Here is a 12039-nt window from a genome sequence, read left to right as displayed (position 1 = left end):
AGCATACCCCCAATTAGAATAATTTGGATATTGAGCATCCTCCACATACTGTATTGTCTCCATGTTGATCCATTCAAGGATGTACCCTCTCGTATTTCCAAAATCGATCAAATATCCCCTCCCTTTTCCATTTCGAGCACTGTCTGGCAAGATTTTCTCAGGCTCAGTGACAGATCCTGTGGTGCGGTACTGGGCTCCGGAGGGGAAGGGGGAGAGTGGTCCCTTCAACAGTTGGTTTCGCAGTTCCATAACGTTAACAACATACAAAATTCCTCTCCATAGACCTAATATGAAAATGAATATGACACATTAATGACACTGTTGCAGAAAATGTTAATTACTGAAGGGGTTCGTATTTGTTTGTCGACTGTTAAACAAATGTTTTGACCAATAATATAATAATACAATGCCAAAAATGTACACAATATTTAGCAAAATCATCTCCTCAACAAGCAGAATGTTGATTGAATTGATGTTTTAAATCCACTTTATGCACAGTAAGGCTAATCGGGACTGGGCCTAAAGTTTAAAGTAAGATCCGAACCACTATGAGCCTCCACCAGGTATTGAACCCGGGACATCTTGATTACGAGGCGACGACACTCACACTGAAATGAAACTGTGGTATCGTCATCTTGCAGCAATGCAAAGACGTCCAGTAAATGCTCTTCAAGCAATTGATATATGCAGTGAACTAATATTTCCCTGGGTAAACACACGTTTGCGCATATTATGTACAATCCCAGCAACAACAACATCAAATGAGAAATCATTCTCAACTTTGAGGCGGTTGAAGACCTATCTTAGAAATACCATTTGCGAAGAAAGATTAAATGGGTTAGCTGCTCTGAACATTCACCGGGATATAAAAGTTACTTGTGATGACATATTGTCAGAACTCGCACAGAAACCTCGATGCCTAAATTGTTGAACTTTGGTACCTTATTTATTACTGTCTTTAAGACATCAAGTAGTCTTAATCTCTTTAATGTTGTTACAATGTTGAGTGTACATATTTTTTGTTTAAAAATTATATTTGAGCAATTAAATATAAAATATTAATAATTTGGAAATATTCAAGCAGGTGCTTTTATATGATGCAATAAAAACATGAAGCATCCATAGCAAATACATTTATTGCGTTCATTGGGGTAAAATCCAAGTATATTAATTATCTAATTTATTACAAGAAATGTGACCTGTGAACTGGAAAATGTGTTGGATTCATAACCCCCTCCCCCCCCTAACGAAAATCCTGGGCACGCGCCTGTTTATAGCATACGCTCAAATAGCTTTGGAGTAGATGGTATCAGCACTAAAATGCTCAAACTTTCTTTGCCTTATATTTTATCTCCGCTAACGCACGTCATTAACTCATCTCTTTCCTGAAATGTGGAAAGAAGCACGAATCCTGCCACTTCAGAAAAAGCAGATCGCCACTTCTTACAATGACTTTAGGCCTATCAGTCTTTTGCCTGTGCTATCTAAAGTACTCGAGAAAATAGTGCATTCGCAGACGTTAAACTACGTTAACACGAATAATTTACTGCCCCCGCTGCAATCCGGATTTCGTGAGAAACACAGCACAGCCACTGCTCTTGCGAAAGTTGTGGATGATATTCCCTATGCCATTGACAAACAGCAAGTCACTATTTTAGTACTTCTGGATCTCAGTAAGGCTTTTGACACTGTGCAGCATGATTTATTATTAGCCAAACTTAAATATTACAAGTTTTCTCCTTCAACATTAAACTGGTTTCAAACATATCTATTTAATAGACGTCAAAGGGTCGTATTACATAATTCACCATAATATCATCTCATATATATTATCATATTGACAAGGGTTAGGTGGCAGAGCAGCCCTTGACTGAACCTCGCCCGCTGAATAAAGAAAATTTATTATTATTATTATTATTATTATAACGAGATGGGGCAAAGAATGCCCTTTGGGGAGAGAATGAAACTTACAACTAGTTTGGTGAAGTTTAGAGAATAGTAGATGTTAAATTTTAAACTGTTAATAACCTAATTCCAAGAGGAGAACAAAAATTTACCATCAGAGGCAAAGGAGTATGCCGTTTTACAGTTATATAATACAGTTCTCCTATGAACTACCCAATTCAATAATCTACCAAATGAAACCAGAGAGAAATATTTGCAAACTAGACACGTAAATCACTTTACTTTATTTTCTCTTGTCGATGTAAAATAGCTAATGCTGAATTTTGAGTCCTTTCTTAAACAAATTGTATGAGCATTTGTTCCGAAGTAATGACAATGCTTAAGAGCATAAAATATACCTTGATGTACTTACATTGATTGGTATTTTAAACGCTGTGTATGCCATGTAGTAAGCTTTCAGAGAGTACCAGCGATTGTTGTATTCTCGCTTCAGCATTTTCATCTCTAAAGGAACTGCAACGTGAAGGAACAGGAACGTTAGATCATCAAGTGTACCCTTTCAACAATATCGAACATTAGAAAATTATTGATACAGGAAGAAAATAAAGGTTTCTCATGTGACTGAATCTAAATAGTTCACCATAGTGAATAAATAAACTGAACATACAAATAAAAACGTTAATATACTACTATTTTATTGTATGTAAGCTAACAGACTTAATCATTTCAATATGCTATTCATCTGTTTCAAGCAACGAATTGATCCATCGATATACATCTTCTCTTCATTTATTTTCTAAATTTTCATAATGAATATGGACGATAAGAAAACGTCGTATTAAACCATCCACACTTCAAACTGTGATATTTTATTATTACTACTTAACAGACAATGTGCAATACTCACACAATATTGCAGTCAGCATCAGATGGCTGAATGTTACAAATATTAAGTTGACTAAAAGGATTTTCATGTTGATCAACATGTGTGACGCATCGTTCCCTATGCCATACGCGATGAGGCCACATAACATTCCGCACACCACGTAGCTTGAGATCTGTATTTGTATTCCCACCTGCAACAATAGTAACAACATTTTAAAATTATGGCACATGTACTTTTATAAACACGATTAATACCCAGAATTTTTCTGCAGATTTCAAAACTAGTTCAGTGAATGTGAAAAGGGCTCCTGTATCCCTTTCTACACCCTCGAGTTCAGGCACATTTCAAATATTTTCGTGAAAATATTTAGTTTCTCATAACAAACAGTGTTTGCAAATAGCGCGGAAGTTAATTTTTTAGATCTACGTGCTACGAAACTTACGTTTTTTTAAAAAAATTAAAATTCAAAAAGGGTTTTCAGAGCTTCTATGATGGCGGATGATTGATTCATGTCACAGGCGCACGTCTGCATTTTACTTTTTCTTCTTATGTTTGACTTGTGCAATGGGAACATTTGCGATTGCGATATGTTGTTTGTGTTATATATTGGCGGGTTGCACATTTCAGACATTGGATTTCATTTACGCGAGTTCAGAAATTGGAATTAATTATTTCTTTTTGGCAACTGCAGGCCGTAAAGGGGAGGGTTGTATTTTCTAAATGACTTGTGGGATGGGATAATTTGAGACTTCTTATTTTTATGATGGGAAGGGATTGGAGGGTGGTATTCTGTGGAAAAGGACAACAAGGACTTTCAACGTAGGAGTTACTTCATTTTTGGACTTACAAATTTAACTTCGACCCGCAATTCAGTGCCTGGCCTTAGTAAAAAGAGGTAAGTTACCTTCTTAGGTTTAATTTTAGCCTTCATTTTTGGTATCTTCATGTGTCAATGCGGAAAACGATGAGAAATAGTGTTGGGGGCAGGTGACTCAGGCCAATTTCTAAAATGCCTTTAAAAGGGACTCTATATATAAAGGCGGGGCCGCGGTAGCGGTAGGTAGGTCAGTTACCCCAGGGGTGGAGCCCGGAATCTGTGGGAAATTTGGACTCGACAATTTCAAACGACAATATCTCAACTTCAAACGGCTGTACATTCGTAAATACTTGTTTCCGCGCTCCAAATTTTTGTTCTTCATAACTAGCATCACATAATCTTCATTAAAAAAAAAACCTCCGAAATCGAGGGTGTAGAATGGGATACAGGACCCGTGAAAATAATTAACTTTTATAAGCAATAAATTACAAAATAGAATATAATAGAATATTAGAGGATAAGATACTATTTAAAAAATAATCAGTCTACCATTGATAATAAATATCTGCCGCACGAACTGCTTCCTTCATATGCCAACCTTCATAATCATTTCTTGCTAATTTAAGAAAGCTGAGCAAAGGTATAAGAAATGTATCGAACACATGAAAAAGAGATGTTAAATACATTATAGAGTTCAAACTCGTAAATCAACGCTTTGAAACATGAAAGAAAAGCTTTTGATGACCCATCAACAAGCAACATCGTTGAGCCGGAGATAAATTTCATTGTTACAGCGATGATATAAAAATAATGTATGCAAGAATAATGCATGAATGAATGAAAATTAATTTACGTCCTTACCCTGTTCCTGAAGTACTGAAGAAAGAATCTGCGGAGAAGGATGGAGAACTGGTCCACGAACGGGGTTGGGAAATCCAAGTTTCCTAATTCCCCGGGAGGAATGGAGTCCTTGCAGCTTCGGTCCACTTCATCCAGAGGATCTGAAAGAGACGGCGGAAATATTAACAAGTCTTCGCCTGGTATCAGAGAACTCGGGAATTTTAACTTGAAAGCACGTAACATTTAGTACCAAATTCATCATAAGTTAGTTTTTGTGTAAATTGTTATAGGGGTGTCACAGAAATTTCGGAGAGTATTGTGAATATTTTATTGACTGATTTTTATAATTTTGGATGCGTCAGAACTTAAGCCCGAATCACACGGAACTGGTATCCAGCAGGAATGCTCTATTTGGCGCTGAACTGGCTACCCATCTGCTAGTTTTCGCCTCTCACGTTACACCGTACTTGTCGATAGTCTTTTGTTCCTATAAGACATTGCGCAGACAGACAATATCTGTAAAGATGGACGAGCAATTTGAAGAATGTTGTACCAGAATTACTGTTTGTGCTTTTATTAAAAATTGACCCTCAATCACACGGAACTGGATATACAGCAGGAATGCCCTAGTTGGCGATGGACTGGCTACCAATTTGCTAGTTCTCGCCTCTCACGATACTTGGTATACCGTACTTGTCGATAGACTTTTGTTCCCATAAGTAGGGACGTGAAGTTTTTGTTTTATTTTCCCCTAAATTTGGGGGTTATTTTTCGTGGTTTAAGGCAAATATCCGTGTTGTTAATTTAAAATCGGTGTTCTTTTTACATGCGTTTTTACGGTTTCTTCTATGCATAAGATTTTCACATTGCTTTAGTTATAAAAAATTGAGGCAAATTTTTAAATAACGTTTTAGATGCTGGCACTTACGCTTCTTGCTGTTGTCTTCCGTCGCCGGCGGGAGCTTCTCTGTGCTCACGGAGAATGAGACGGAGACCTTCCCGTTGTCCACCTTCGAGGACAGCGACTCGATGTTGCTCCTGTTGGATCCGTGGGTGCACTCGATCACTGGAAGGAACAAAAGATAAATTTTATCGGAAAAGAATATTCAGTCCCGTGGTAAGATAAAAAATACAGCGACTAAAACCAATAGAATAAAATAGAATCGCCTTTATTGAGCGTGCTTGTCTCGGAAGCTTTTTCAAAAAATACATATTGCAATTTCTCCTTAACATAACACTTTCTGAAAACCAGTTTTGCAGTTGAAAAGTTTAAATATAGAAGAATAAAAGAGCCGCGGTCGGTAGGGCGTCTGACTGCCACGAGAGAGAGAGGTGATGTAATGTTGGAATTTTTTCGGCCTTGTTCCCGAATGAAACGGCTCTGGGGCTCACCCACCCTTAAATCAATGGACACGTGAGGCAACTGTGGCGGGTAAAGCCGGCTGGGGAGCGTGTTGCTGATCACATCACCTTTAAACCGGCCTATGTGCACGGGGAACTTTACCTTATCTTTATGTCTACTTATATCAAGTGAGAAATTCAAACGTCACATATACGAGGTGTGGCTAGAAAGAAAAACGGATTGATGTTGCTGTCGACAAACGGCAAGAGCGTCAAGGTCAAGCGGTGCATGAGTGTATAACGTGATATCCTGCCTATCCACTGTGTGATTGTCCAGGGTGCGCGGCGCTCATTTCCGCTGTAGCTTGTGGACGAAGTGAACCAACCGTACATCTGTCCTCCGTCGGAGAAAAAAGTTAAGTGTGAAAGTGGAACAGCGTATCAATGTGAAGTTTCTTATGAAACTAGGAAAATGTGCCACAGAAACTTATGTTGTGTTGAAGGAAGTGTACGGAGATAAGTGTTTATCACGCACGCAAGTGTTTGGGTGGTTTCAAAGGTTTAAAGAGGGACGAGAAGTGATCGCAGACGACTTGCGTCCTGGACGGCCTTGCACGTCAAAAACTGAATCAAACATTGCAAATGTCGGTGAATTGATTCGATATCCGTCAGATTTTGTACGTTAATTGGGTACCCGAAGGTCAAAGTGTCAACCAACATTATTACATTACGGTGCTGAGGACACTTTGTGAGCGAGTAAGACGACGACGACCTGATTTGTGGAAAAGCAAGTCATGGATTCTTCATCAGGACAATGCTCCTGTCCAAACGGCATTGCCATTCAAGGATTTTTTGGCCAAGAATTGGATCCCAGTGTTAGAACATCCACCATTCGCCGGATCTCACTCCGTGCAACTTTTTTTTACTCCCAAAGGTCAAATCAGCATTGAAAGGAATCAGATTTACGACCGTAGGATCTGTGAGTACAAAAGCGACGGAGGTCATGAACATGGTTTCAGAAAATGATTTCCAGCAATGGGAGATTCGTATGGAGCGGTGTATCGATAGTGCAGGGGAGTACTTTGAAGGGGGTAATGTTTGTATTGTATAAAATAACCAATAAAAGATTTTGTAGCAACAATCCGGTTTCTTTCTAGCCACACCTCATATCATACCTTGATATGATTGCTGTAATCGCGGCACTGCTTCTAGTACCAATCTTTAAAATGGGCCTCCTAATAGTGCCAATGAAATTAAGACTCCGTGGGTTTGATTTGCTATGGAGGCACAGTGGTTCGGATCCTATTTGAACTGTAAGCCCAGTCCCATATGAGGGTATGGACTTATGAACATACTATTGACTAATTTTTAAAAATGCTAACATACAAACATTATGTTATATACGTAATATTTTTTCTTTGCAATTTATATTTCTTCACAAATTATTTGTTACCCTTTCTGCTGTGATTTAACGAAACTTTTAGTAAAGTTCATATTTTGACATTTACAGTCTCTGGCAGCGGCGGCTCAAGGGGTAGAGCCGCCGTGCCATGGCACTACCCTCGGAAGAAATTCATACGTCGCCAAGTAAAGTTAAATGAATACATTAATAGTTTACAGACAAGGAGATTCGAATCTTGCAATCGGTCAAGCTGACGTGACGACCGCCCAAACCTCCTCACTGCATCGCCAGCTGTTTCGTTCGTACCCTCGCGAGGCAACAGTGCGTGCCGCCCAAGAGCTGGCCTAACCCATGGACCTATCCAAGTTGACACACGTGCAGAGGGTTGAAGAAGTCTCAGCGAGGAACATTTCCACCATGAGCCGAGAACAAAGTGGGAGGGGGCGGGGTTAGCCCATAAAAAACCGTGCCAGTCTTAGCCTGGCCTGGCGAGGGAACTTTCGCAGTGTTGACACGACACAGTTGCCACCTTCAGAAAAAAGTCGCTAAATACGACTGGTTTGTAAGACCCGTTGGGGAAGTAATTTCTGCCTACTTTTGGAGAAACGAACCTAATATTTTTCCAAAGTTAAATTAACATTTTTGATAACAGATAGATGCACCAAGAGGGCCATCCAGACCTTTTTTAAAAATATCCTATGATGATGCGACTTTCCTTTGGCATTTCGACAATTTCTTTTCATAACAAAGATATTTTCGACATCCAGTTAGAATACGTGTGCATGGGGGAGGAGAAGGTGATAGGATTTGTTTTTCCTTTCCTCTTGTAATTGTTATATTTTTAGGGAAGTTTCCTGTAGTGTATAAAGATAGGTTAGTGAGTGAAGATGAATCGGATTAGTACGTTATTACTTAAACACATGTTGTTTTCCACGTTACCAAACGAGGACAAACATCTTGGCTATTGGCGCAACCTCAAGGAGGGGGCGGGGGGCATTGCGGTTGTTTTTTTTCTATTTACTTGATCACGTTGGCACTACCCATCATAGTTGCTGCCGGCCGCCACTGGTCTCTGGTACTCAGGATGCTGCACTCCTACTTATCCTTTACTTCCAAAAGAAGTACAGGGTCGGACAGAAAAACCTGATGATTTCTTAAATGATGTAACACAGTAAATGAAATAGAGTTCGTGTTTATTCATGTGCTACCCTTACAGTCGTATGTGTGTCATTAAAGGTAGAACCGAAGTTACAAGGTGTATATGGATTTTATGTATAAAAAACCTTACCTTATTCAGAATTATTGGGGGTAGGTCATGTAGAGCGGTATGTTGCTTTGCTTTGTTCCTACAATCACATGGCGATAGACTCTTGTTTTCATTGTTACCGACATCAATGTCAGTTCGTGGCTAAAAATGAGTGAGTGAAACGCAATGCAATTTCATTAAGTTTTCTTTGCAATTACGCAAGAAAAAGTACCATATAAAGGCGTAAGACGTAAAACCACAAAATAACGTAAAACTTGAAAAAAAATGACCTAAATCTTTAAAAATAGAAAATGTGAAGAAAAATGCACAAAACAATTCACATTATTATAACAAGAGGATTTTAATACTTATCAGTAGGGCTCGAAAGTTGAAGACCTATAAATTACCAAACAAAGACTTATAAAAAGACCTGAAAATATAAAAAAAGGACCTTAAAACTGAAAAAAAGGTCGTATAAATGTGATCCAAATTAATTAATAACTTCAGTTTTAATTACATATTTAATGTATATGGTCGTATACACCGTGCTGAAAGCTTCAAAACAAGAGAAAGTTGCCAGTTACAGCGCGACCTTCCGGACAAGTTACGGTTAAAGGATCTTGTAACGTACCTGCTTCAGTCGTCCAAAAATGATTTTTTCTCTCGTTTCAGGGATCGGTTTAAATTTATTTCTCTTTTTTTATTTATTTATTTTTATTTATTTATTTATTTATTTGAGAAATCCTGAATACAGAGAGGATCCATTTTATATCAGGATATCAACAGCGAGAAAAATAGAAATTAACAAATGAGAAGCACGCACACATATGTAACAAGAATAATACAATAAAAAAATAAACAATAATAATAAAACAATAACAAGGGTATAACAAATATTAATTTCTCTTCAGCTGCTTGATGCACGCATTTCTGAAAGCCTGCTTAGATAGATGGAAGCCTGGAGGATCAATTAGTGTATTGTACCTTGTTTGTAGCCTATAGAGAAATGACCTTTGTTCTAGGGATAGCCTTGAGGCTTTTGTGTAAAAGAAGTTGTTGCATTTGCTGTTGGTACGTGGGATCCGGATGCGAAGATGTGGCAAGAGTTCGTTAGTGAAAAGTTGTCCATTCATGATTTTGAAAAGAAATGTTAGATCTGAAACTTGACGGCGAAGGGACGGATCGTGAATTTGAAGAGTGGATAGAATTTCATGTTTGGAAAAGTTTTCAAGGGCTGGACATCTATGTTTATTTCTTTACTACGGAAAGGATGTTTAAGAGGTGATGAACTGATGATGATTCGAATTGAGAATGGGCAGTAAAAACGTAGTCGAAAGAAGATGAAGTTGGAAAAAAAAAGCCGTTAAGACCTTTAAAAAGGTTAAAAAAGGACCAATAAGACAAAAAACGCAAAAAAGGACAAATAAAACCCACCTTTTTCTGGCCTACAATGACCCAAAATGAACATATATTATGTTGGGCCTCGTCTTCGGACACTAGGCAAAAAAAAAAAAAAGATTTTTCCTCAACTTCCGAGCCGTACTTATCAGCAATGCATACTACGTAAGGGAAAAAAGATGACATGTTATCAAAATCCGCGCCCTGGTCATTATTATTGAAGAAAATATGACAACAATGAAAGGGTGATGCGTTGAGTTTTCCACGGTTCCTGATCACTGAAATAGCAGCTATTGAGGAGCGGAATGGGATTCCGCTCCTCAAGTCCCCACCAGCGATGACGCAATAACAAAACAACAATCGGCATGTTTTTCTTCCCTAGAAAACAGAAGTCCAGCAGTGTGTGGACGAACATGGGCGCCATTTGCTAGATGTTATTTCCCGCACTTATTGTTGGTGTAAATATTTTTTTTTTTTTCAATAATAATGGCATACATATGGCTAGCACATGATTAAGAAGAACTCGTTTTATTTACTGTGTTATATCATTTTAAAACTCATCAGGTTTTTCTGTCCCACGCTGTAGTTGGACGTAATTCACTCTTTAAAACAAGAGCATCAAAATACTATAAATTGTTATTTATTTTGAGAGAGAGAAACACGTTTATAATTCGTATAAGTCTGTTTTCTTTTTCAACTAAGCGCAGGATGTTTCGCGTGAGCAAGGAAGCTCAGTGCTTCACGAGATAAGAGGAGGGATTTACGCAATACGAGAAGAGCGAATCTACCAATGGCTTTTTCTGACAAGCTTTTACAAGCTCACTTTCACCTTAGAAAGTGTAAAAGTGCTTTCCACACCGAACAACACGAAGCGTTGAGAAGACTGAAGGCCAGTTCTTCCAATGGGCAACATCGTCTGCTCGTTTTATGGCTAGTGAAGCGTCACTAATGAACACATTTATAACTTTATGTTGCAGCTTTTAAGTGAGGTTATGTCAGATGGTTAGTTAATTACTTAATTCTGCCGGCCCCTGTGGCGGAGTGGTTAGCACCTTGCGCTACAACGCCAGGGGTCAATTTCATCATATCATTTATTTATTTATTGAGAAAATATTAGATACAGCACATTGCACTGAAATTGTCAACAATGAGAAAGCAATAATTATAATAAGCATAAAAATAAAAAAAATAAAAAATAAGAGTAACAAAACAACATAAAAGTGAATAGCAAATGAACAAAAAAATACAGGTATTTCTTCTGATGGAAGACCGAAAGGCAAACTCGGAGGAAAATATATCAATATTTGAGGGGAGATCATTATATTGTGCTGCAAGTCTGTAAAAGAGAGATCTTTTTTGAATTTCTAGTCTAGGTTTTCTTGTATAAAATAATCTTGTGTTGCGTGTTGTGCGCAGAGGTACTCGAAAGTGGAATTCCTCAAGAAGTGTGTTGCAGCGGATTTTGCCATTCACAATTTTGTATAAATAACTGAAATCATTCTGCAAACGTCGCTGATAAGCAGTTTGTATGTTTAGAAAAGACAGGAGATGCAGAGATGAAAAATTGCGTAATGAGGGAACCCTGTGACGGACTATAGCTAGGAAGAAGTGAAAGGCTGAATCGATTCTGGAGAGGTGAGTGGGGCAGTATTCTATTATTGGGGAGATGAATGATTTGAAGTACAAGGTGAGGTCTGAGATGTCACTAATTTCAGTGAAACGATAGAGTAAACCTAAGAGACGCATCATCACTCATCCTAATCCTCATCTTCGCAAATTAGCCAAAAGTGGCACAAGAAGCCAAGTAAAATAAAGCAAATCAATCACTTAATTCTTTCTTTCGGGGTTTAAGGGGTGAACCTTCCACGTTGTACAGCCAATTGTCAACCTCACTGCATTTTGCAGACTAGCGAGGCTCTGGCGTGTGGACCTACGTAGGATTGTGCGTGTGTCGCCCTGTGTTTTGTCCTTGGGTGTGCTGAGTGTCCCTTTACAGCCCCAGCTTTTAACCCAGGGAAGGATATTTTAGTTTTCAGACACGCTTTTTTTTTGTTATGATAAGTGGCTGTGCCCAGTATTATGTAACAGGTGCAAAATGGTCTAAGTGCTGACGCACCCAACATTTTAAATTCAAATTCAAAATTCTTTCTTTCCTTTTTGGCGATGCTGTAAAGTGGTAACACTGTAACAGGGTATTCACAATA

At 38.4% G+C, this 12039-nt stretch overlaps 1 protein-coding gene across 1 annotated transcript in view; it reads right to left on the bottom strand.

Moving 5' to 3' along the window:
* Window positions 1–12039, bottom strand: part of LOC145981709 (ABC transporter G family member 2-like) — a 113747-nt gene that overhangs the window by 64511 nt on the left and 37197 nt on the right. Inside the window, exons 6-9 of the mRNA XM_083115111.1 lie at window positions 5377–5514; window positions 4470–4609; window positions 2813–2981; window positions 2318–2418 (exon numbers count right to left, since the gene is read on the bottom strand). Of these exons, the coding sequence (XP_082971237.1) occupies window positions 2318–2418; window positions 2813–2981; window positions 4470–4609; window positions 5377–5514 (548 nt within the window). The remainder of the gene's footprint in view (window positions 1–2317; window positions 2419–2812; window positions 2982–4469; window positions 4610–5376; window positions 5515–12039) is intronic.

This window comes from Lepisma saccharinum, chromosome 30 (assembly GCF_977018435.1).
Source record: "Lepisma saccharinum chromosome 30, izLepSacc3.1, whole genome shotgun sequence".
Lineage (NCBI taxonomy): Eukaryota > Metazoa > Arthropoda > Insecta > Zygentoma > Lepismatidae > Lepisma > Lepisma saccharinum.
The sequence above is the reverse complement of the archived record's forward strand: the minus strand, read 5'-3'. Positions and strand labels throughout refer to the sequence as shown.